The 26730-nt window shown below is 36.0% G+C and overlaps 1 protein-coding gene and 1 long non-coding RNA gene across 2 annotated transcripts; both read left to right on the top strand.

Moving 5' to 3' along the window:
- The first annotated feature begins 2034 nt into the window (after positions 1-2034).
- On the top strand, positions 2035-4454 carry LOC123888519. The gene is made up of 4 exons (XR_006802143.1): positions 2035-2430; positions 3439-3564; positions 3686-3749; positions 4063-4454. It is a non-coding gene; the product is annotated as an uncharacterized LOC123888519 (long non-coding RNA).
- A 1169-nt stretch (positions 4455-5623) lies between these two features.
- Positions 5624-6971, top strand: LOC123892293. The gene is made up of 3 exons (XM_045942092.1): positions 5624-5721; positions 5806-5914; positions 6012-6971. The coding sequence occupies exons 1-3, from the start codon at positions 5624-5626 to the stop codon at positions 6969-6971; spliced, it is 1167 nt and encodes a 388-aa protein (XP_045798048.1).
- The last annotated feature ends 19759 nt before the right edge of the window (positions 6972-26730 follow it).

Genomic DNA, 26730 nt, shown 5'->3' with positions numbered 1-26730 from the left:
TCTGAATAGGATTGCTGCACATAATTGGGTGCCTACAACCCACTCAGGTGATGTGGCCAGAGGGTTGGGAAAGTTTATCTATGCTGTGGGTACCAAGACCAAATTTGATTATGGATCTTATTTCTTTCAAGAAACTTTAAGCCATGCTTTGACCTATGCTGTTGAGAAGCCAGTTGCTCTCCCCACTCTGCTATGCAATATCATTCTTGAGCAACACCCAGATATACTAAGAAGTACTGATGTTCCTTGTAAAAGGAAAGGGGTGTTGGTGATTGAGCAGAGGCTGCTGGATGGGACAAATATTGCCGCCGGTGTTGGCACATCTGTCCAGGCTGGAGCACTTTCAAGAAAGCAGATGATTGCTGATCTTACTGAGACAAGCAGAGCCCTTGAGGCAAGAAAATTGAAAATTGATCGTGTGATTGAGGCACTGAAGGCTGAGGAGATTGCTGAGACTGTTGAGGGTGAGCCTAATGAACAAGAAGGAGAAGGAACTAGTGGCTCTGAGGATGGCTCTGAGGATATGATGGAGGACTCTGATGAAAGTTCATCCATATGATTTCTGATGTTTTTCTTATGATTTTCCTGATGTACTTTTGGTGTTTCTTTGTTGTTACTTTTATGGGCAAGGCCCTGAATTTCTTGCACCTGTGTGTGCTCTATGGTCTGTAATAACTACACCCTGACACTTCTATTGTCTATTACACTATGATTTCCTATGCATGTGTTTGTCTAAATTGTGGCTAAAAAGGGGGAGTAGTGTGTGTAGTGTGTGTGTGTGACAAGTGTGTGGACAGATGTTCCCACATCTGGTGACTGTTTTTGTGCTAGTGTTCGTATGCTCGTATTGAGGGGGAGTGTGAGTAATATGCATGTACTGAGGGGGTGTAGTGAATATTCTTTCTCTATCTGATGAGTGTATGCATGAATTCAGGGGGAGTGTGAGTGATATTATCTCTTGATCGCCTGAATGTATTTGATGACAAATGTTGTGCCAAGTGTTATGGCACCTGACTATTGAGTCCACTATCCACTATGACTGAGAATTTATTTTTCTCAGATGTCTTATGGGAATTTATTTTTCCTGTTGTTCTTATGATGAATGGATACGCGCTTACACTATTAGGAGTTTATTTCTCCTACTTCTTAGCATCTACTATGGGAGTTTATTTCTCCCTTGTGTTGTTCCATGAGGCTAGTTGTTTTTATTCCGCTGTTGCATTGCCTCTGATACTACTTAACTCTTCTGGAAGTAGTTTTTATTGTGTGTTACTTTCTTTCCTAGTTGTGTGTTCATGTTGACTCGAAGGAAAGGTAATACTGTATCTCTCTATATACTGGTCTAATATTGTTTTAGCCAAAATTTGCCAAAGGGGGAGATTGTTGGGTTTTTGTATATTGGCTACATTTTGCAAAAACATATTTTAGCCAAGTGTTGAGACAAATGTGCTGACCCCAAGAGTTGTGACAAATGTTGGGACACTTTGGAACAACACCTGACTCTGTATCGTGCGCGCCAGCTAGCGGGTTTAAAATTCTACTCAATCTTTTGAAGATCTGTTTGAAGAATTGTTTCAAGGTTTCTTACAGAGGAAGGCGCACGTGTTTAATCACTACTACAAAAAAGAGTTTTAATAGCACCCATTTAATAGCGCTTATTGAAAAAGCGCTATTAAAACATAAGCCGGAACCATTATTATAGCGCTTTTAGAAAAAACGCTGTTAAAGCCTCAAACCAAAGTACACTATAATAGCACTTTGTTAAAAACCGCTATTAAAGCCATAAACGCACAGCTTTATAATAGCGCTTCTGAAAAAAGTGCTATTAAAGTTTATACCCTATAATAGCGCATTTTACGTAACCGCTATAGTAGATGAAATTGATAAATAAAAAATTGTCGTGTGTGGGTCTCGAACCCTTGACCCCTTGGTTGCTAATAATGATATAATATATTTATTTTTTGACAAAATATAATATATTAATTAAATAATTAAATAATAATAATAATTTTAAAAAAAAACTGAGATCTATCAAATTTTCAAAGCTCCCAATCTCAATCCCACGATCTTCAAACCACTTCCAGCAAACATTGAACTCAAACCCTAGAAACAAAATCAATCTTCTTCTAGCTTCAAACCTAAAGGAATCGAACTTCGATAAAATTCGTTCCTCTGTAATCAAACTCAGAGCAATCGAAACTCAAAGATGTTGTTTTCCAAGAGCAATCGTTTCCCATTAATCGTTGGTCTTCTCCAATCACACTCGTCAATCCTAATATCCAAGAACCTAGAAACCACCGTGAACCCTATCCCATAATCCATAAATTATCTTCTATCCAAGAACCTCAATCCAATAACCCACCGATTTAACTGTCGGAAGTCGTACTCGTTCATCCCCGTGCTCTTACAACTCAAACTGCCATCATTAAGGTATGCTTAGGATAAGTTACAGTATATGTGGGATATAACTCAAACTGCCAGCAGCCAACTCTGGTTTATATCTTAATGTGTGTATAGTGCAGGTTGGAAATGTCTGGTAATTGCTCATGTTACTCTGAGTGTTGTAATTGCTACATGGGTAATAGTCTGTGCTTCAGTTGGAACATATTCATCTCTAATTTGTGTAGGTGCAGATGAGCTGACTTGACACCTTTATATCAGCATTTAAGTTTAGAATTTTTTTTTCACAATCTTTAATAGTATGTTCCCCTGTATTTTTTTCACTTGTTGGTAGAGTTTAGAATTGTTGGTTCAGTGTGTGTGTTTTGTGTGTGATTGTTCATTATTTTTGTGGATCCTAGTATTATACTTAGTTTCTTATTCATGGATTTTACAATCTTTTCGATTTCGTGTTAATTATACCAAGTGATTACTGCAAACTTATAAAAGGTATTATTTGGAGAAGGTAATTTTGATGGATAAGATAGAAACTTGTGACAATAGGCTGAGACCACACCCTTTGAGTTCCCAATCACATCTAGCCCCTCGTTGCAAAAATAATGATAAATAGTTAACTATATGACTTGGTGTTACTTAAAATTTAGAGTAAAACTAAAATATCTTAGCTAAGTTTTTGTTTTTTGGTAAGCAACTGATAATGATGGGTTTAAATTTCTGGCCGTCCTTGAATTTTGCACTGTTCAGTAGTAAAAGGGAATTTGTGATTTATCGAAGCTGTTTCCCATTCTTTTGTGTGGTAGAAGCAAAAATATTGTTATATGTCCTATACTTGTCTCATAGACAAAATGAAGTGTGAGAAAGATGAAAGTGTGAGTGTGACAGAAGAGAGAGTGGAAAACATATATCTTTAATTTCCAATTTGGCACACTATAAGGTTTTGTATTCATGGTTGAGATGTTATGAACTGATTTTTCCTACAAATCTAATTTGGTAATTAGTAAGTAGAGCCATGTAAATGATTTCAAGATAGTTTTGCAGGTTTTTCTTTCATAGGTGTGGTTTTGTGCATTCATTTTTCAATATGGTACATAACTTATCAACACTGCACATCAAGAGTACTACTAGTACAACTATGTGAGGTGACTCATTATACATAATCTCAAGGTAATTTCAATTTTTCTCTGTAATTTAATTTATTTATTTTGTTGACAAACTGTAATTTAATTTTTAAGATTCAACTTTTTGGGTTTTTTTTTGTTTTGTTTTTTGTAATGGGTTTGTGTAGGAAGAGGGTTTATTGAAGGACCTCAATTCACAAGAAGGTGACAATGAAGATGTAAAGAGTTACGGTCAGACTTTATAATATGCAGATATTTATAATTATAAGTTATCATTAAGGGTTAATTTGTTTGGCAGGGTAGAGGGTAGGATTGAATTTTTCTGCTTTAGGCTGCTCATACATATTAGAGCATAACTTTGGCTTAATTTAATTTATTTGAGATCATTTGGCAAATGTAAAGTACTTTTCTAAAATCTTTTTTGGGAGTTCGAGATTCATTGAGTTTCTCACTTAGAGATGTTTCTGACATTATTTATTGATCACACTTTAATCAGAACATATGGATTATTCATCGCTTGTACTTTGTTTATTTGATATTTTAGGTGTTGGGGACTTTCATCACTGAATGGGGTGAGGGAAAGGCTAACTGTGATATACTGCTTTCAACAAAGGAGTCTGCACGAATGTATGCAGAATGTCTGCCAGAGCTTGCTGTTCATTTAGGCTTCGATGGGTGGCTAGTATATATTTCATCATCTCTCTGTGCATTTTTGCTGCAAGTTTTTTATTTTTATTTTGTTGTAATGTCCTATATTGTTTATGAGATTTGCAACTAGTTTTTTGATCAATATATGTTTTGGCCATTTAGTCTTTTATAATTCTAGTGTTATAGTCCGGTCCATATGTAGTCTTTCTTTGTATATGTTTTGGCCACTTAGTTTTATGTGATTCTAGTGTCAATGTTAGTGACTGGATTGTGTTGTAACAAATGGATTGTGACTAGCTATGTATTTGATTATGATTAATGAAAATCAAAGGTATTTATTTTTTAAATTCCAGAGAATGTCGAAAGCAAAAAAAATAAAAAATGATGACATACGATAGCGCTTTTTGCACATGCGCTATTAAAGGTTTACCCAGATTAGTTTTAAAAAAAGGACATATAATAGCGCATTTGTGACACGGGCGCTATTAAATATGTACCTATGACAACGTTTATAGAACAAAGCGCTATTAAAGCTCCGTTTCAAAAGATATCATGGGCAGTGTTAAACAGCATACTATAGCGCATTTTACTAAAAGCGCTGTTAAAAATGCACATTTGATAGCATTTTAAAACGCTATTGTAAGCATCCAGACTTATAATAGCGGTATCAGTAATAGCGTTTTAAAATGCTATTAAAAGTCAAAACAAGTGCTATTAAAGGGGCCTTTTTGTAGTAGTGAATGTGTTTCATGAGGCAGCCAAACCCTAGTTTTATTTTCCAAAGGAATTATATTTTTGGAAAATATATTTTTGCGGTTCAAAAATATAACTATTATTTTCAAAAATATATCACAGCTGCCGCAATTCTAGAAGCCCTAATTTTGTCTTGAAGCCCAAGTCGTTCTACTAGTACTATAAATATGAAGGCAAGCATATGGTTTCAAGTATCTAAAATCGTGTTCTTACAAAGCGTGTGTTTTAGGGATTTTAGAGTGTTAATTGTGAGCCTTTCTTGTGTCTTACTGATGCAAGCTTAGGACCTGAGTTTATTGAGTTGTAAGTGTGAACTTCTCCTAAGCTTTTAAGTACGGAGATTGTTCTATTGTGTTGTGTGGTTTACTCGCAAGCTTTTAAGCAAGAGTGAATCCTAGTTTCTTAGGAGTGTGTCTCCACCTGTTGTGATTGTGGAATTGAATAGCAACGCTGGATTCAATTCCTGGATAGTGGACTTCATTCCTGGATTGGTATCCCCCAGAGTAGGCTTTAGGCTGAACTGGGTTAACAACTCTTGTGTGTTATTTACTTTACTGTTTGTTTTGTTTTATGTTATTTGCTCTGTTTATAGACAAGTGTTGGCGCACCGGTAACAACATCTGTCTACAACAGACAAGTGTTGATACACCTTGAGCAACACCTGTTCACTGTGTGCCAGGAATTTCAGATATGATGATAAGCCGATGTACAATTTAGTGGTTTATAAGGTTTCAAGACATGCATTGGGTTACATTCATGAAGAAGCCAAGAGGGTTGAGGAAGTTGGCATGGATAGCAAAAAGTGTGGTTGTGTGTTACAACGCACCCATGGATTGTCGTGTGCTTGTGTGCTTGCTAAAAAGATTCGCCACAACTGACCTATTAGGCTGGATGAGATTAACAACCATTGGAAGAAGTTGGTTTTCAATGACCGGGAGGACGTTGAACAACAAGTTGATGACTATTCTTGCTTGGCGGAGTGGAACGCTATTCAGGTTCGTCTAAAACTAATAAAATTATCAATAAGTATTTATATAATGTGTTACAATGATAATTACTTATAATTGTTTTTCTTGCTTTTTTTTTGTTTAGGAGCGTTTGAGAACAGTCGATGTCCCCATGAAAGCACAAATTAGAGAACAGCTGCGACAAATTGCATTCCCACACTCTACGTCGTTGAAACCTCCGGTTGTGGTTGGAAAGAATAAAGGTGTAAAAAGAAAGGGTGCTTACGAGGAAAGTTCGATGACTCGGTCTCCTTCCTATTGGGAGCATGTGGAGGTGCAATTTCCGCCTAGCCAATCATCACAAGCAACATCATCGTCTTCTAAACAAAAGGGTGCACGTACCGGTGAAGTTAATCCAATCGAAGATCGACATATTCCATTTCTTGATGCAATGCCATTGTTCATGCATTCGCATATTGAGGATATAGTTGATGTCGATGGTGATGGCTTTTGCGGATTTCGTGTTATTGCTTTGGATACTCGCAACAATCAAGCTGATTATGAGCTAATTAGACTAACCTTGCAAAAGGAGCTAGGTAAGCACAAAGACGAATATTTGACGATATTTGGTTCTATGGAGCGTTATCAATATCTATATGACGCTTTCTTTCCACCAACGAGAAGGTCTAGTCGGCGCATGGCACCTAGAGAAAAGTGGTTAACGTTTCCAGACATGGGCCACATCATTGCCTCCTGCTTCAACAAGGTAGTAGTGTTGTTGACTAAGAGTGAAAGGTCTGGAGCTAGTGAAACTTTTTTTCCATTGCGAGACACTCCTCCACAAGACCCGGATTCTAAGATTTTATGTATCGGAGGGGTTCCAGATCATTTTGTCTATGTTAAGTTGAAGCAACATTGTCCATTACCTCCGACCTGTAAGACGTGGACTAAATATTGTACGCAGGAAGCTTCTTCGTGGCAGACTAGTTTCGTGGATAGACAAGCGGATTTCGTGGCATTGATGGATAATGAAAAAGGCGATGTTGTTCCGAAACGTAATCTTCAAAAGGGAGACTCTAAAGAATGTCCAATTGATTGCTTGTAGTTTATGTTATTTAACTTAATTCATGTTTTTTGATTTAGCGCGATTGCGGCGTAGAATGTCACTTTAGGATGTCATTCTAGACTCATTTTGTAAGTGAACACATTTTGAACACATTTTGTAAAGTAAGTGAACATTGGACATGATTTTATGGAATTGTGTATGTTAAACTTTAATTTGTACTATTCGATGTTGGATTTGATTGTCGAAATATTTATTTGTATCGGTGTACGTCTGATTTTGATGATTATAAATGTGGCTTAGTATGGTTAAAAGTCCCAGTACTTCGGAAAACGTTTTCCGAACAAATTACAAACTTCAAAAAATTCAGTTTCTGCGTTCCGAATTATTCTGTTTTACGAAATGCAGATTTTCTTCCTCCTAATTATAGTTATATTTAACGGTCGATATCGCACCGATAATCTTAACGGTCGAGATTTCACCGACACTTTTAACGGTCGAGATCGCACCGACACTTTTAACGGTCGAGATCGCACCGACGCTTTTAACCAAGGTCTAATATAAATATGTCTATGCATATTCAGTTCTAAAAAATACATGTTTACAAAATGAATGTTTCAACTCGTCCAATTCATAATTCTGTACCAAAAGCGCATCAGTTTTCTGTCAAGTTTCGCGGCAACGACGAGCCGTTTTACATTGAATTGAATAACACTTTAACAACTCTCCGCTCTCTCAAACGCAGGATTGAAGTCATGTATCACTATAAATATGCAAGGCAGATCAAAATCGATAAACTAGCGAATTCATAGTCGTACATCGATCTGGCATCTGACCATGTTGGAGGATACGATGATGCACCACGGAAATACGAGTGGCATGAGTTGAAAAATGATGAAGATGTGGAAGAAATGTTCAACTGCATAGAGATTGATCCAAAATTTCCCCGTTTGTATGCTACATTAATAGTTGCAAAATGATGCACATTCCGTTTAAAATGTTTTATTTGTATAAGTTTATTTCTATTGTCTAAGTTTATTTCCTTAATGTATTGTCGTTTAGTTTTAATGTATTCGCGTTTACATATAGTCAATATCGTATGGTTTTTGATGTATCGTAATGTGTTAAATAATAAATGTTCGAGATTAAATTTTGTCGGTGTAGTTTAGAGATGAATATTTTGGAAGTAGTAAAAATTACCGCAATTAGTAAAAATTATCGAACACGAACATTTTCACACCTTTGGTTCCTTTGCTTCTTCTTTTAGTTTTATAAGTCCCAGTATTTCGGAAACTATTTTCCGAACAAATGTGTTAACCGTTCGGAACGCAGAAACCTTTTTTTTGAAACGCTAAATTTCGGAAAACGTTTTCCGAATTCTGGGTACACATGATCAGAACATTCTGACTTATATTATAACCAAGTTATGTTATATAACTTAATTCAAAAACCTGTAAAACTTTAATAATCCATCCAAAAATCAGACATAAATTGTGATACACAGTTTTATACACAAAACACGATACAAACGAAATTATATATATCAAAGTTAGATGTCCCAAACATATTACAATCCAATCAAAGTGACTTAACACATTACAAAATTGAAAAGTAAACAAATGAAAATTCAAATACACACAAGCTAGCTATCAATGAGTGTTAAAGCGTCTTGCAGCATCATGTGGGTCAAATCTTCCTCTACCCGGTGGTCTGCGCCTTGATCGGTACAAAAATGCTGGTTCGACAAACCCAAGCACTCGGTTCACAGTTTCATAAATCGGAGTTCCTGGCAGTGCCTCATTTGCTTCAAGTGAGCGTCGTAGCTCGGTTCTAACATTGCGGCATATATCCAAAGTATCAGGAACTGACTGCGATTCTTGTTCCTCTATCAGCACCTCTAAGTTTGCTGGTCTAGGTGGTGGTTCCGGGGCAGCGATCAGACGCATAATCGGATGGGAGACTTTGTAGAACCATGATATATAGCCAGGTACATGATCTCATGCTCTCGCAACAGTCGGTCCTCTCATTTCTTCGTCAATCATTCTCATCTCAACCTCTTCCATAAACACTCGATCAATCTGCAACAAACTCATCCCAGCTGGGGCAGCCGCAGCAGGGTCTCTTGGAATGCCTTGAACATGACCAAATTGTCGCAGCACACGTTCAGGTAAATGTTTTGCCTTCAATGACCCGCTCCTCAACCAACCAGAAAACCAGCAAACATCAATCAACGGTCTCACATGGCGGTGGCCATCGTATGGACAAAATTCAAAATCAGAAATCTGCATGTTATCCAAAAATTGCCTATACAGGACAGGATGTTGGAACAAAATCGATTTAAAAATGTTAGCCCCTAAATCTATAAAGGTTTTGATGATAACAAAGTATTAATAAACAATTGGAAGGACTAAAAATTTATTTTAAGTGTGCAGATATAAGTATCAGATAAGCTCTGAGTGAAGCTCAGAGGATGTGAATTCAGAAGTTCACAAGCGCTCATAAGATGTTGGACTTCAGAAGCTACAACCTTCAGAGGATGAAGACTTCAGAACTTCTTGAGTGACTAAAGCCTCATCAACCTCTGAAGATCTTTTTGATATTTGTGAAGATTCCCTTTGCAAGTCAACTCTTCTACCAATGAAGAAAAGGACCTTTCAAGCCTGATCAGTTCAGCTACTCTCGTTTTGTCTGTCCTCACTTGAGAACGTGGGTTTTCAGTTTTGTTAGCTGAATAAGGAAAGTCCACTCTGCAGTAGTCAAAGTATCTGAAACTCTTACTCAGTTTAGATACAAACAAACTGCATCAAGACAGACTGCTTGAAGACAAAAGATTATCAACTCCAACGGTTCTTTTTACAACGACTCTTTTCTAGTGGTATATATACTAGAAGAATCAGCTACAACCAAAAATACAATTATCAAGGATTAAACGTGCGCTGAACAAACTCTGAATTCTGTGTATACAAGCTCTGAACCTCTTATCAAGTGTTTTTGCACTTTAGTCAAATACTCTGTACTATTTGTATTTGCTCTCTTTAGGTTCATCTAAGAGCATTTGTATATTTTCATTTACTTTACTATTACTTGAGGAAACTTAAGCTTGTGTGCTTAAGTGTGAAGTCTTAAGCTTGTGTGCTTGAGCATTGTTGAGAAGTCTCTTGCTTGTGTGCTTGAGCAGGTGTAATCTTGTGTGATTATAGTGAAATCCCTTGGAAGTGCAAGGGGACTGGACTACTCTCGTTTTGTGAGAGGAACCAGTATAAATTGCTTGTGTGATCTCTCTCTCTCTTAACTTGTTTATTGTGTTATTTATCCGCTGCCGTTGTAGTTAAGTTAAGAACTTGAAAAAGTTTTAAACTTGACTAAAACACAATTCAACCCCCCCTTCTTGTGTTTTCACACCTTCAATTGGTATCTAGAGCTCTGGTCTGTTACTTTCACTTAACAGTGAGACAGTAAAGATCTTGTGAGAACACTATGTCTGGAGGAGACGATAGTAGCACTAGAACAACCGGTGAAGCCGGTGAGGCCAGTGGTGCTGGTGGTGGTCCTAGAAATGCTTTTGGCTTTGACTACTTAAGTAATGAATCACATGAACATAGTGGCAATAGGAAAGCCCCTATATTCAATGGTGATGCATCATTATTTGAGTGGTGGAAGGAAAGACTGTATAGCAATATTACTGCTATTGATCATGAGTTGTGGGATTTGGTTGAGCTGGGAGTAACTTTTGAAAACTTAAATGAACATGGAAGGTTGTCCATTGAGCATAGAAAGTTACTCACACCAGCTAACTTAAAAACCTACACTAAGCATCATAGAGTAAAAGACATTGTTGTTGGTGCTATTAGACATGAGGATTATGTCAGAATAGAGAACAAGTCTACTGCTAAATCTATCTTTGATTCTATGTGTGCTACCTATGATGGTAATGAAAAGGTTAAAGAGGCTAAAGCTAGTCTTTTGATAAGGCAATATGAACTATTCACTATGCAACAAGATGAAAACATTGAGACTATGTTTACAAGGTTTCAAATCCTTGTATCTGGTCTTAAAGCTCTTAAGAGAAGTTATTCCACCTATGACCATGTTCAGAAGATTCTGAGAAGTCTTCCTATTGCTTGGAGACCCAAGGTCACTGCAATAGAGGAAGCTCAAAATCTCAAGACTCTGAGTCTTGAAGCTCTGATAAGCAATCTCAGAAGCCATGAGATGGTTCTGGATGCTGACTCAGAAACTAAGAAGAAGTCCAAGTCAGTGGCTTTACAGTCAACTAGGACTACTTCTAAGGCTCTTAAGACTCAGCTTCTTGATATTGAAGAAGAATCTTCTGCTGATGGTCAAGAGGATGAGATAAATGAGGATGAGTTTGCTTTATTCACCAAGTTTCAGCAATGGAACAGATTTAACAAAAGAAATTTCAGAGGTAACAGCTCCAGAAATTTTGTCAGCAAAAAAGGATGATCAGAAGAACTGCTTCAACTGTAAGAAGCCAGGACACTTTATTGCTGATTGTCCAGAAATGTCTACTAAAGACAAAAGCAAAAGATATAGCTCAAAGAAGCAACAATTCAAGAGTAAATTGAGAAAGAGTCTGATGGCTACCTTTGAAGAGCTATCATCTGAGGAAGAAGTTGAGGAAGAAGAAGAGGCAAATCTAGCCCTGATGGCTTCAACTGACTCAGATGCAGACTCAGACGATGAATCAGAATCAGATTCAGAAGTAACTGATGAGGTATTTTCTGACTGCTCTAAATCTCAACTTATAACTGCACTTAACAAGGTCATTGAGAAACATCTCAGAGTGTTAAGTAAACAAAAAGTTTTACAAGAAAAGCTTAACACTCTGACTGAACAAGCAGAACGTTTTCAAGGTCTATATCAAGAAACTCTGAATAGAGTAAATGACTTTGAAAAGGGTTGTGCTGTTTGTCACAAACCTATTGATGAGCAGGAAATAGCTCTTCAACAGTTTGTGCATCTCAACCTTGGGAAGAGCAAAGCTGCTAATAGAATTTATAATGTTTTGAGACATAGAGGAGAAGGACTTGGCTATGAATATGGTAGAACATATTCAAAGCTGAAGACCTTTGCCAAAAAGGTTGGAAAATCTTGGGTTTATTATGTTGTTCCACCAAGTGAAGAGGGAAATAATCCTGGTATTGTTGAAAATGACAATGATGATCTGAGTGATTTAGAAGCTGACAGCTCAGAGGAACCTAGTTCCTCAGGATCTGGAAAGAAAAGTTCAGAAGATAGAAGTTGTTCAGAACCTGAGAACATCAGTTCAGAAGTTCTGAAAGCTTCAACATCTGAGACTTCAAATTCTGGATCCAAAGGAACTTCAGTACCTGAAGCTAGTCAATCTAAAAGATCAGAAGTTTTTAAAAGAAAAAATTCAAACTCCAAATCTCAGATGAAGTACAAGACTCAGATTATTTATGATTCTAGAGTCAGTAGATATAATCAATCAGAACATGGGATTGATGATAAATACAAACCCTGGAATCATAAACAATCCAAATCTTGGAACAAAAACAGATTTCAAACAAAGAAAAGATTTCAAAAAGGTTATTATTCCAAACCAAGATCTTTCTCTAACACTAGACAACATAGTAAGCATGTGTGGACTAACAAGCGTGGACCCAGAAGATGGGTACCAAAAGCTGAAATAATGTATCATTCAGATTTACCAACTAGGAAAGGATATGTCCTACCTAAAGTATGGAAACAAGTCCTATGCAAAGGAAGAAGGGCTTATGTCCTAGACAAATGGTTGACAATTTCTCAAGTTAACAATCAGAACTTGAAAAATGAAGAGGAAGAATACTGGGATGACTTTATCATTAACCTTGATGAAGAGTTCTATCGTAATGATTAAAGTTGTTTCTCATACAGCCTGCCACTCAAAGAAGTATCATGAATCATTCATGGTATCTGGATAGTGGATGTTCAAGGCATATGACTGGTGACAAACAACTATTTTCTAAGCTGACTATGAAAGAAGGAGGATCTGTTGGCTTTGGAGGTAATCAAAAAGGAAAGATAATAGGTACAGGTACAGTAGGTAATTCTTCCCTATCTATTAATGATGTTTGGTTAGTTGATGAACTTAAGCATAATCTATTGAGCATAAGTCAATTTTGCGACAATGGTTATGTAGTCATTTTTAATAAGGAATCATGTACTGTAACCAAACAATCTGATAATTCCATTATATTCAAAGGTCTTAGAAAGAACAATGTTTATAAAATTAATCTTTCTGATTTGAATGAACAAAAAGTGATGTGTCTTTTGACTTTGAGTGAAGAAAAATGGGTCTGGCATAAGAGGTTAGGCCATGCTAACTGGAGATTAATCTCTAAGCTTAGCAAGCTTGACCTTGTCAGAGGTTTACCAAAAATCAAATATCACTCAAACACACTTTGTGGTTCTTGTCAAAAAGGAAAAATTACAAAATCTTCTTTTAAACCTAAAAACATTGTTTCTACCTCAAGACCATTGGAACTTCTTCACATTGATCTTTTTGGGCCAGTTCACACTGCCTCTATCAATGGAAAGAAGTATGGATTAGTAATTGTTGATGATTACAGTAGATGGACTTGGGTAAAATTCTTAAGAACAAAAGATGAAGCTTATGATGAGTTTAACATCTTCTGCAAACAAATTCAAAATGAAAAAGGCTACACCATTTTAAAAGTTAGAAGTGATCATGGTGGAGAATTTGAAAATGAACCTTTTGAAAACTTTTGTGAAAAATATGGCATCCTGCATGAATTCTCTTCTCCTAGAACTCCTCAACAAAATGGGGTTGTAGAAAGGAAGAATAGAACTCTGCAAGAAATGGCCAGAACCATGATGCATGAAACTAATGTAGCAAAATTTTTATGGGCAGAAGCTGTAAACACAGCATGTTATGTTCAAAATAGAATCTATATCAGATCTAAATTGAACAAAACTGCTTATGAATTGTTCAAAGGAAGAAAACCTGACATTTCTTATTTTCATTAGTTTGGATGTACATGTTATATCTTAAACAACAAAGTCCATCTAAAGAAATTTGATGCTAGAGGTTATAAGGGTATCTTTATAGGATACTCTGAACGCTCAAAAGCATACAGACTGTATATTTCTGAAACACACACTGTGGAAGAAAGTATGCATGTCAAATTTGATGACAAAGAGCCTGACCAAGTGTCAGAGCTTGTGGAAGGTTTGTCTAGATTTCAGGTATCAGAGGATCAATATTCAGATATTCCAAACTACTCAGAACATCCATTTTCTGAAGAACCTCTGAACATAACAGTTCCTACAGACTCTGAACAACAAAGAGCTGAAGCAACTGCTGAACCTGATGTTGATGAGTCTGAAGATGATGAGCCCCCAAGAAATACCTTCAAATACAAATCATCACATCCAGAGGAACTGATCTTAGGCAACAAGGATAGTCCAAGAAAGACAAGATCTCAACTGAGAAATGAGGAATCTTTAGTTGGTCTTATCTCAATGATGGAACCTTCAAAGATTGATGAAGCTCTGAAGGATGATGCTTGGATTGTAGCAATGCAAGAAGAGCTGAATCAATTTCAAAGGAATGATGTATGGACTCTAGTGCCCAAACCTTCACACAAGAACATTATTGGAACAAAATGGGTATTCAGAAACAAGCTGAATGAACAAGGTGAAGTGGTAAGAAACAAGGCTAGATTGGTTGCACAAGGTTATAGTCAACAAGAGGGGATTGACTATACTGAAACCTTTGCACCAGTTGCTAGACTTGAAGCAATCAGGTTACTTCTATCCTATGCTGTTAATCATGGAATAACCTTGTATCAGATGGATGTTAAAAGTGCCTTCTTAAATGGTTTTATTTCTAAAGAAGTGTATGTTAAGCAACCTCCTGGTTTTGAAGATGTCTCAAACCCAGAACATGTTTTTAAATTAAAGAAATCACTGTATGGTCTGAAACAAGCTCCAAGAGCTTGGTATGATAGACTCAGTAATTTTCTTCTTGAAAAGGGTTTTGAGAAAGGGAAGGTTGACTGCACACTCTTTAGAAAAACAACCAAAGAAGACATTTTAATCATTCAAATTTATGTTGATGATATTATTTTTGGTTCAACTAATGCTTCCTTGTGCAAGAATTTTTCTAAGATAATGCAGGATGAATTTGAAATGAGCATGATGGGAGAATTGAAATTCTTTCTTGGAATTCAAATCAATCAGAAGAAGGAAGGAACTTATGTTCATCAATCAAAATATACCAAGGAACTTCTGAAGAAGTTCAATCTAGATGACTGCAAGATAATGAACACTCCTATGCATTCAACTACCAACATGAGCAAGTCAGATGATGAAGGAAAAGTAGATCAAAAGGTCTACAGAGGTATGATTGGTTCCTTACTCTATCTGACAGCCTCTAGACCAGATATTTTATTCAGTGTATGCTTGTGTGCAAGATTCCAGTCAGATCCTAGAGAATCTCATCTTACTGCTGTAAAGAGAATCTTTAGGTATCTGAAAGGAACAACTAATCTTGGACTTCTCTATAAGAAATCCAATGACTATGTGCTAAATGGATTCTGTGATGCTGACTATGCTGGAGATAAAATTGAAAGAAAATCCACAAGTGGCAATTGTCAATTTGTTGGTGAAAACCTTATCTCCTGGGCTAGTAAGAGACAAACTACTATAGCTTTGTCTACAGCAGAAGCAGAATACATTTCAGCAGCTAAGTGTTGTACACAACTACTCTGGTTAAAATATCAGTTAGAAGATTATCAGGTAAGCAGTAACAATATTCCTTTATATTGTGACAATACTGCAGCCATTCATTTATCTAAAAATCCTATCCTACACTCTAGAGCCAAACATATTGAAATTAAACACCATTTTATCAGAGATTATGTTCAGAGAGGCATTATAGATATTAAGTTTGTTGATACTGAAAATCAATGGGCTGACATATTTACTAAAGCCTTACCTGTTGAAAGATTTGATTTTATAAAGAAACATCTGAACATGTTTTCAATCTCTGAATAAATTTTATTTTTTTTTGGCTTTTAAAGTGTAAGAGGTTATGTATATCAGAACTTTTGATTCAGATCATCTGAAACACAAGCTCTGAAGTACCTAACTCTGATAGAGATTTTTAAATATCTCAGAGGCTCTGAACTATTTAAGTGGGAAACGTTTAGTATTCACTGCTGAACAGTTGTCCATTAAAATAGCAGTTACCGAGTAAAATTCTGCACGTGGTCTACGTGTGTCAGGTAGTGGGTGGTTAATGATGATTTTTGGTATTCAACTTTCTGTCAATTAGCGTAACTTCCCAAATTTGCTATTTTCGTGTTAACTGTGTGCATTTAAATAAAACTTACACAATACACTTGCACACTTCTCACTCTCACAACCTACACTTTCTTTTTCTCTCTAAACCTCCAACAAACTTTCTTTCTCTCTCGTTAGTTTCCAAACCCTACCCTAATCTCCAACAATGGCCGGACCTTTGTCTTCTTCGTCAACTAAGATTCCACCATTTTTGTTCAAGAACCTTCAGATTGTTGGGAACGAGATGGAATTCCCAGAATCTGAACTCACGTTTCTGTCAGAGAAGATAATAGATTTCGACGGCTTGAAAGCTAATGGTTTCGACGTTAAGCCGTACTTTATCACTCAAGGTTGGGATAAGTACTTCGACATGCTTAACGGTCCTATCTACCCAGATTTGCTGAAGAAATTCTGGATGAAAGCAAAGGTGTTTGATAAGCATGAAGCTAAGAAGGAAGAGCTTGCTGCAATAGAAAGGAATCCTAGTATGAAGGGTAAAACTAGGAAGGAAATGGGTCTGCTGGAATATACAGGTGTACAGATTAGGTCTAACATCTGTGGAATGAATATGAGTCTCTCGCCCATTCATTTCAATGCTCTTCTTGGTCTGCCTAACTCTGGGATAGAGTTAGATGTTTTTGAAAAGGATACAAGATACAGAGATGATCTTCTGCATCTCATCTGCACAGACTTCTCCTTGAAAGGGAAAGTAAAAGGATTGACTGATGAATGTAGAGTTCTCTTCAAAATCATCTTAGCAGCTATCAGTCCAAGGGTTGGTGGGACTGATACAATCTCCTGGACTCATCGTCATCTGCTGTATTTCCTTCTGACAGGAAAGAAGGTAAATCTTGGAGATTACTTCTTTGAAAGGATATGTGAAGCCATTTTTGCAAGTAAATCTCAGAGGAAAACTACTATAGTTTATCCTAGATTGTTGTCAGACCTTCTGCATCAAGGTCATGTTGTTCAGAACTTAAAGAAATTTCATCCAGAACTTGTGGAGAAGAAGTTCACACCTGAAATTCTACATGCTAGTTTCCTTACTAAGATGCGTCTTATTGCATCTAAGCCTGTTGCACCTCCACAAGAGCTATCTGCTAAACTTGAAGATCGTCTGTATGTGGATGGATATCCAGTTATTTCAGAAGCTGATGCTGAGCACATCATTCAGGACTATTTGGAAGTGCTCAGAGAAGAAGGATTCGTTGTTGATAGAAGTATGATTCCTCCTGCTCCTGCAAATTTGTATAATCCTACAAGGAGACCTAAGAGAAAGGCTGTTCCTCAAGCTGATCAACCTAAGCCAGATCTCTTGGCTCAGAAGAAGATTAAGGTGGAGCAAGCTGATGCTGAAAAGAGAACAAAGAAGAAGCATGAAGAAACTGCAACCAAGGCTGCTGAAGGAGCTTCCAAAGAGCCTATAGTTGTTGAAGTTGACAGCTCATCTGAAGAGTCTGCATCTGAAGATGAGACTGAATCTGATGAAGAGACACTGGCTGAAAGACTTCGTAGAAGACCTGTTCCTGTTCCTAAAGGTAAAGGTAAGTCTTCTAAGTACATCTTTAATGAAAATGAGATTGGAATAGGTTACACCAAACCACTCAGAACTGTACTTCCAACCTCTGATATTCCAACCTCTGACAACCCTTTGTCTGAACTAGAGAAACATCTTAGTCCAGACCCTTTGAATAATCAAACCTTCACCCAGAAATCTTCATCACCCCCTAAACCTAAATCACCTCAACCTCAACCCCAATCACAAAAAGAAACACCTACCATTCCATCATCTGAACCAACATCACATATTCCAATCACTGAACCAATCTCTCCCACAAAACAACCTTCTCCACATAAATCTCCTGAACCAACAGCTGAACATAAATCTCCTGAACCAACAGCTGAACACAAATCTCCTGAACCATCCCCTGAACACATTTATCCTGAATCAACCTCTGACATCTCATCATCTGAAGCAACCCCTGAACCCAATCCTAACCCAAGTGCTGAACATGCTTCTCCTGAGCGTATTCACACTTGTGCTCCTAAGCCTTCAGAGGCAGAAGTTGTTATTATTGACAACCCTGCTACTGAAACACCAAATCTCTCTACCATTCCCAATCCTTCACCCTCATCATCTAACCCTTTTAGTAATCTATCCACTCAGTTTCATGATGACTTGGTTAGATTATCTCTGTTAAAGGACAGGTTTTTAGTATGTCCTTCTGATGTGGACCTAGAAGTGTCAAGCATTAAGGCAAGGATTTGCAATGCTTTGGATGATGCTGCTGAAGAGATTAAGGTTGTTGTTGGTAAGAGGGATCTGGATGTTATAAGCTTCATGAAGGACAGTTTGGCTAGGGCTGAGTTGAAGAGGTTAACGTCTTTCAATCATGAAGAATCTGAGCGTGCTAAGCTTGAAGCCATTGTTGCTGCTGAACAGCGTTTATCTGCTTTCAAGGTTTGTTGGATTGATTCCAAGCTTTTTCAGAGTCTTGAAGCTCACAGGGTTGAGAAGGAACGTCTGGAAGAAGCTGCTGCTAGAGTTGCCCAGTTGGCAAATGAGCTACATCATGAGGATGCCACAGAAGAGGATGTACTGAATGTACTGAACCAGGATGATGTCCTGATGATTGATTATCCAGAGGAAGGTGAACCCTCTGATAAAGGCAAGGCACCTTTGGTTGAAGAACAAGCACCCTTGATTGAAGATCAAGCTCCTGTGGTGGTTAATCAGTTGCAGATCTTTCAAGAAGCCCTGAGGGAACAGCAGGAAGGTCTGGAAAGGCAAAGAGCTGCTCACCAAACATTGGAAACCAAGGTGGATGGTTTAGTTTCCAATGTGGGATCGCTGAATGACAAATTTGACCAACTCTTAGCTTTCCTTAAGAAACCCTAGGATTCTATGCACTTGTTTTAAGTTTTTTTTTTTGTTTTCTTATTATCTTCTGAACAATTTTATTTTAAGCTATTTTGTTTTTCTTGATTATGTGGTTTGTTATATTTGTGTTATATTTTTTTGTTTGTTTTGCTTGTGCTAATTTTCTTTGATAAATAAGAACATAAGAACTCAAGATGCTTTTAAAACGAAAATTTTTATTAATGATCTAACCATGTTGCGTACATTGGTAAAAAGAAAAAGAAAAAGACAACCTAATCCTAATCAGATGGATAATACTCAGAAGAAATCTCCGATTTCTCCTCAGCATCATCTGATGAAATTTCTATGGGATCTGGGTTTTGCTCTTCTTCTTCTTCTTCTTGTTCTTCTTCTGGAACATAGCCAGCCAAGAACTCAACATAGTCAGCATCATCTTCATTCTCTTCAGCTTCAGAATCTGATGAGATGATTATTATCTCAGCATCTTGTGGTTTCTTGTTGTCTTCTTTATCTTTCTCATCTTTTTCGCGTTGTTCGTCTTCTTTCTTTCTCCGAAACTCTGCAATGCGTGAACTAAACCTTTTCATTATTCCTAATCTCTCTTGTTTTACTCGTTTATTCTTGTTTTTACGTGAAGCAGGCATGTTAACTCGTTCACCTTTTATAAACCTTTGAGCGCGTTGGTTTTTGTTTTTGAAATTAATTCACCTTTGTAACAACCACTCTTCTTCTTTGACTGTCTTGGTTATCTAATTTTTTTTTATTTTTTTGATAATGACAAAAGGGGGAGTAGTTACGCATTAATTGATAAGTGATAAGTTCCAAAAACTGAAACCACACTTTTATCTCGCTTTTATCCGTTAAGTTATAAGTTGTTACTTTTAAGTTGTTACTTTCAATGCGGAGACTAAGTTAGTTGAAACTAAAATAAATTTCATAAGTAAGGATAAGTTAAGAGTGCAATCTTAACTTAGCCTTATGAGACTTAGGGGGAGAGCTTGCAAACCTCTCACTATGAAGAAAGATATGAAACTTGTATTATTTCAAATTATCTTAATCTTATACTAAATTAAAATATCATGAATATAACTTAAAGTTTTGGCTTTAAGGAGTATCAATCTTAGGGGGAGCTTGCAAACCTCATAAACCTAAGAGAAACATGATAAATTAATTTAACAACAATTGTCAATTAATACTTATGTTTGTCATCATCAAAAAGGGGGAGATTGTTGGAACAAAATCGATTTAAAAATGTTAGCCCCTAAATCTATAAAGGTTTTGATGATAACAAAGTATTAATAAACAATTGGAAGGACTAAAAATTTATTTTAAGTGTGCAAATATAAGTATCAGATAAGCTCTGAGTGAAGCTCAGAGGATGTGAATTCAGAAGTTCACAAGCGCTCATAAGATGTTGGACTTCAGAAGCTAAAACCTTCAGAGGATGAAGACTTCAGAACTTCTTGAGTGACTAAAGCCTCATCAACCTCTGAAGATCTTTTTGATATTTGTGAAGATTCCCTTTGCAAGTCAACTCTTCTACCAATGAAGAAAAGGACCTTTCAAGCCTGATCAGTTCAGCTACTCTCATTTTGTCTGTCCTCACTTGAGAACGTGGGTTTTCAGTTTTGTTAGCTGAATAAGGAAAGTCCACTCTGCAGTAGTCAAAGTATCTGAAACTCTTACTCAGTTTAGATACAAACAAACTGCATCAAGACAGACTGCTTGAAGACAAAAGATTATCAACTCCAACGGTTCTTTTTACAACGACTCTTTTCTAGTGGTATATATACTAGAAGAATCAGCTACAACCAAAAATACAATTATCAAGGATTAAACGTGCGCTGAACAAACTCTGAATTCTGTGTATACAAGCTCTGAACCTCTTATCAAGTGTTTTTGCACTTTAGTCAAATACTCTGTACTATTTGTATTTGCTCTCTTTAGGTTCATCTAAGAGCATTTGTATATTTTCATTTACTTTACTATTACTTGAGGAAACTTAAGCTTGTGTGCTTAAGTGTGAAGTCTTAAGCTTGTGTGCTTGAGCATTGTTGAGAAGTCTCTTGCTTGTGTGCTTGAGCAGGTGTAATCTTGTGTGATTATAGTGAAATCCCTTGGAAGTGCAAGGGGACTGGACTACTCTCGTTTTGTGAGAGGAACCAGTATAAATTGCTTGTGTGATCTCTTTCTCTCTTAACTTGTTTATTGTGTTATTTATCCGCTGCCGTTGTAGTTAAGTTAAGAACTTGAAAAAGTTTTAAACTTGACTAAAACACAATTCAACCCCCCCTTCTTGTGTTTTCACACCTTCACAGGATCCCTATGTCCTTGTCCAGTGCTGAAGGTGGCATTACGTGGCATCTCCTCTCTGTAGTTGGGATCTCTACGCCACACAGTCATTTTTGGAAAGTGCATAATTATCCATCCCTACAAAAAAATAAATTAAATTATTTCGAAAAGTATAATTATGAAAATAGATGACAACCAAAATACATGTTCCTAATTGTTTACCTGATAAAAGGACAAGTATCCGGCTACTTGCCCACCACCCGCCTTGCACGAATCATCCAAATAGTACTGCAGATATGTTAAAGCAGCCACCCCCAATTCCACTGATTCACCTCTGACAAATCCTGAAAGTAGCTCAAATAAACTACGTCGACGTAGAATTGGCTTTTGTTGCTGAAAATGGTAGTGCACACCAAAAACAACAAAAAAGCCCTAATACATTGCTGCCTCAACACCGTAATTTCATGCATCGGTCGGTTTTCATTCACAGCTTTGTCAACTTCCTCCCATCTTGTAGTATACACAAATGCTAGCTCTCCGTAAGTTATATGCGGACCGTGGGTATCAATAAAAAATTCCCAACATTTGGATTCAGGCACTCCAAGATATGTATTCACAAGTTCAACTCCTTCAGCTCTTGATATCTTTTTGTGGTTCAACAGCTTTCCCTCGATCGGTATATGTAACAGACATTGGACGTCATCCAATGTGATGCCAACCTCACCTATTGGTATGTGAAAGGTGCTGGTCTCCGAATGCCATCTTTCGGCAAATGCAGTGAGAACCCCATGGTCTATTATGCTATAATTGGTCCTCTTTAGCGACTCTAAGCCGGTTGCTTCTATGGCTCTCCAAAATCAGTCCACATTCCGATCCATTTTTGGAAGGTTGATAACCCTCTTTCCGTTGGTAATGGCCCGCATAGTTTTCTTCAAAATCTGAAAATTAATACATAAATTTAGAACAAGACATAAAAACAAATAATTATTTAATAAATCATATGCAATTAATAATTTATATACCTTTTCATCATCAGGCTCTGCATTCCATATCGGAATTGCCCTATGCTTGTGGTATTCCGTTAATAAGGAAAAATTACTAGGTCCTCCCGGATAGCCATCCTCTGGTTGCAAATTGGGTGCATGTGGTGGTTGATGTGGTGGTTCATGTGGTGGTTGTTGTTGCATTTGTTGTTCTGGTGGTTCTTCATCTTCATCGGGCCAGTCTGCATCATCGGCCAAATATTGACCAACATTTACATTCCCATCTTCAGCTGCATCTACGTCAACATCATCAACTTGTTGTCATCTTGAACGTGATCGTGTCGCGCCTGACCCCCCCGCTTCATTATCATGTGTTCTTTGAGACGGAGGTTGTCCTTGTCTACGACGACCTCTTTTAGCAGGAGGATTGCCGGCAGTAGCCTCTCGTCGAGCAGAAGAATGTGCCTGACTCGGTCTACCAAGCCTGCTTCTTCCAATATTGTGTTCCATATCTAAACAAAAACAAAAAAACAAAACAAAACACCATGATCAAAAATAATTCAACAATATATGGTTATTTCCAAACTCAAACATATACATTATGCATTCCATTCCAATTCAGTCGTTTTCACGAATTATATTGCACACAATTTCAAGCATATGCATTACCAATCTTCATTGACACATTTTTACAAACACATAGAGTACGAAATGCAAATCTACAACATATGCTTGAGTTTATGCTACAAGCCAGCCAAACACTTGTCTTAAAAAACGAATGATCAACAATTTAATCACTTAATAACGAATGAATTTTCAGATGAACAATGGATAACAACAAAATTTCGATGCAAATGAAAATTGATGAAAATTGGATGATGTTTGTTGATGAAAATTGGATGACAATTAATAAGAATGCATAATAACAGTAACTTACTAATTGATCAGAGGTTGATGATATTTGTTGATGTAGATGCAAGCTATGCGTTCCTTTTCTCCCTTTGCAGCCCTAACCTTACTCACTTTCGCAGAAAATTGAAACTGACAAAAGGTCTATCGTTCTGGTATAAAACTCAGTCGTTCGGAAAACATTTTCCGAAACAAGAGCGAGCGGAAAACGTTTTCCGAACAAGTAAAATTTCGGGTCGTAGTCCCCGAAGTCAACATTGCAGGGGCAATTTTGGAAGTTTGGGGAGTGCGCGAGAAAATGGGTGGGTGTGATGAGAAATTTTCTAATTTTTGGGTGTGGTTATGGTGCATAAGCCCAAACTTATGCACCATGCATAAACTTGCTTCTTACAACCAACATATTTGCTTCCTACACCAAAAGTCAGCTCAACCCCAAAATAGGCAATCCATTTGCTTAGCACACCCCCCAAAATTTTTTTCCTTTTCCTCCCTAGATTTCTTGTGAGCCCCCCAATTTTTTTTCCTCCCCCAGATTTCTTGCGCGCCCCCAATTTTTTTCCTCCTCCAAACTTCTAGCGCACCCCCCAAATTTCTAGCGCGCCCCCCGTTTCCAATTAAATAATAATTTTTGTTCCTTTTAAGTATATACTAGTATAACTTACCCGTGCATTTGCACGAGTTAATGTTCAATGAAAAATATAAGATCATTTTTGACGCATTAAAAATATGAATTATTAAAATTTTAATATTTTTTTATTTTTTAATTATTTGTAAAATTAATTTTATATTTAATGTAATAATTTATTTAAATATGATATATGATAAATGATACGTATTTTGAATATTTAAGAGAGAAATGACGGAATAGAGAGTGATAGTGATACCCGACTCCCCGTTCCCAACTCACATGTTATAACATCATAAAAAAAAATTAAATAATTAAATTCTATATTATTTTGTAGATGAAGGTCAACATACTTTATTTTTATTTTTTTTGTTAATATATTATTGTACATTTTATGTTTTATGTAAATCAAGATGTATTTATTATTTTGATAAATTCAATTTCTTTTAGCACATTTTACACTTATTTTGCTATACGAAAAATATAATGAACGAATATACTGATAAACACGGTGAAATGTTCGAATATACAGAAAAAGATATTCTTTGCTTAATACTTCCATGTAGGTTTTTTTTTTTTATCAATAACCCCATGTAGTAATATTTTGTTTGGTACAAATTACCATGTATATTTGAATTTGAGTTATTTCCTTTTTAGTTTATTTTTAATAGGTGCATTAAATACGATTTATAAACAATAATTGAGAAATGATTGAATTTCCAAATTAGCCAAAGGTCAAGGAAAATGTAGGAAATAAATGTTGATTTGGGAAATAACATTCCTTAATTTGTCATTTTGGTTCCTACCATGATATAATTAGTAACAAAGTATTAAAACAATTAAATAGAAAACGTGTAATAATTAAGGCAATTGTGGGAATGGTGGTAGTGATTGATTAAGAAGATAAGATCAAAATCAACCAAAATTGGATATGTAAACCTTAAGGGTCCGTTTGGTGCACATGATAAGAGACAGGATAGGATAACTGTATCATATCCTGCCGCAATCCAGTGTTTGGTGATACAACAAGATATGATAAGTTAATCCTGAAGCTTATCCAATCCTGTCTCTCTAGTTATAATTCTTATCCTGAATTTGAGCTGGGTTACCAGCAGGATAGGATAAGAAAAAAAAAATTATTGATTTATTTTATAAAATATATTTTACAATACATAAAATAAAATTAATAAAATATAAATAATAAAATAATTAATTTTTAAATATATATGTGATTTTCTCACAGGAGTAATTTTGTAATTTATATATTCTAAAAAATCAAAATTTTACTAAAATTATTAATATTTTAAAGTAAAATGATTATTAAAAAATTGACAAATAGGAAACTGGTTTATATTTTTTATTTTAAAGTAAAATGATTATTATATAAAGTTATTTGATTACTTATTTATATTTTTTATTTATAAAATTCAAAGTATTACAAAATAATTTTAAAAAAATAACAATTGTTTTACAAGAGTAATTTTGTCAAATGAATATGTTATATATCTTATCATATTATTATGAGTTTAAAAACAAAATATAATAGTTATCATGATTGTTATGCTGTGTGCACCAAACACAGAATATGATAACTGAGTATAACTGTTATCCTATCCCATCCTTATCCTGTTTTATATCCTATCCTGTCACTATGGTATCCTGCGCACCAAACGGGCCCTAAGGAGTTTTAACCAAACGACACATAAGCAAATGTGGTCTTAGAAGATGCCATGTATGATAAAAAAAAATTGGTTGATCAAGAGAATGCCATGTAGGAAAGTTTTCATGAGAAAAAACTCCTAAACATATAATATATAGATTATAAGAATCCATTTTTAATTAATTTTCGTCATACACCCCCTAGAAGCCCAACATAATAACCAATGGTTCATGTATATATAAAGCATATTTGTCAAACATACAATTTAATTTTAAGTTTTATCAATCATAATCACAATATAAATAAAATCTCTCTGTCTCTCTCACACACACACACACACACACATATGGATGTTTTTCTTTACAATAAAAAAATGATCGAATCCAATATCTCACTCACACACACACACACACATATGGATGTTTTTCTTTACAATAAAAAAAATGATCGAATCCAATATCTCATGCATACTATCCAAATTTTTTCTCAACTAAACTAACCCTAATTGCTTTATATGATTTTTTGCTTTATGTAGCATGATCTTGTAAAATGGTTACGTGATGTTTTACTTAATAACAATGGTTTCAGTGTATAACATCTTGGCACTAATGCCCATATGAAACCATTTAACTAAAATAATGGTTTCAGTGTATAACGCTATGAAACCATTTAACTAGACTAATGGTTTAAGTGTATAACATCTTGAAACTAAATAACAAGACTAATGGTTTCAGTGTATAACGCTATGAAACCATTTAACTAGAATAATGGTTTCAGTGTATAACAGTATGAAACCATTTAACTAGACTAATGGTTTCAGTGTATAACATCTTGAAACCAATTAAAAGGACTAATGATTTCAGTGTATAACATCTTGGCACTAATGCTCATATAAAACCATTTAACTATAATAATGGTTTCAGTGTATAACAGTATCAAACCATTTAACTAGACAAATGGTTTCAGTGTATAACATCTTGAAACCAATTAACAAGACTAATGGTTTCAGTGTATAACATCTTGGCACTAATGCTCATATAAAACCATTTAACTATAATAATGGTTTCGGTGTATAACGCCATGAAACCATTTAACTAGACTAATGGTTTCAGTGTATAACG

This window comes from Trifolium pratense, linkage group LG6, assembly GCF_020283565.1.
Source record: "Trifolium pratense cultivar HEN17-A07 linkage group LG6, ARS_RC_1.1, whole genome shotgun sequence".
NCBI lineage: Eukaryota > Viridiplantae > Streptophyta > Magnoliopsida > Fabales > Fabaceae > Trifolium > Trifolium pratense.
The sequence above is the reverse complement of the archived record's forward strand: the minus strand, read 5'-3'. Positions and strand labels throughout refer to the sequence as shown.

Coding starts and splice junctions, on each gene's coding strand:
- LOC123892293 (XM_045942092.1), top strand. CDS start 5,624: ATGTACAATTTAGTGGTTTATAAGGTTTCAAGACATGCATTGGGTTAC. Junction 5,722..5,805: donor GTTGGCATGGATAGCAAAAA/GTGTGGTTGTGT, acceptor CTGACCTATTAG/GCTGGATGAGATTAACAACC. Junction 5,915..6,011: donor CGGAGTGGAACGCTATTCAG/GTTCGTCTAAAA, acceptor TTTTTTGTTTAG/GAGCGTTTGAGAACAGTCGA.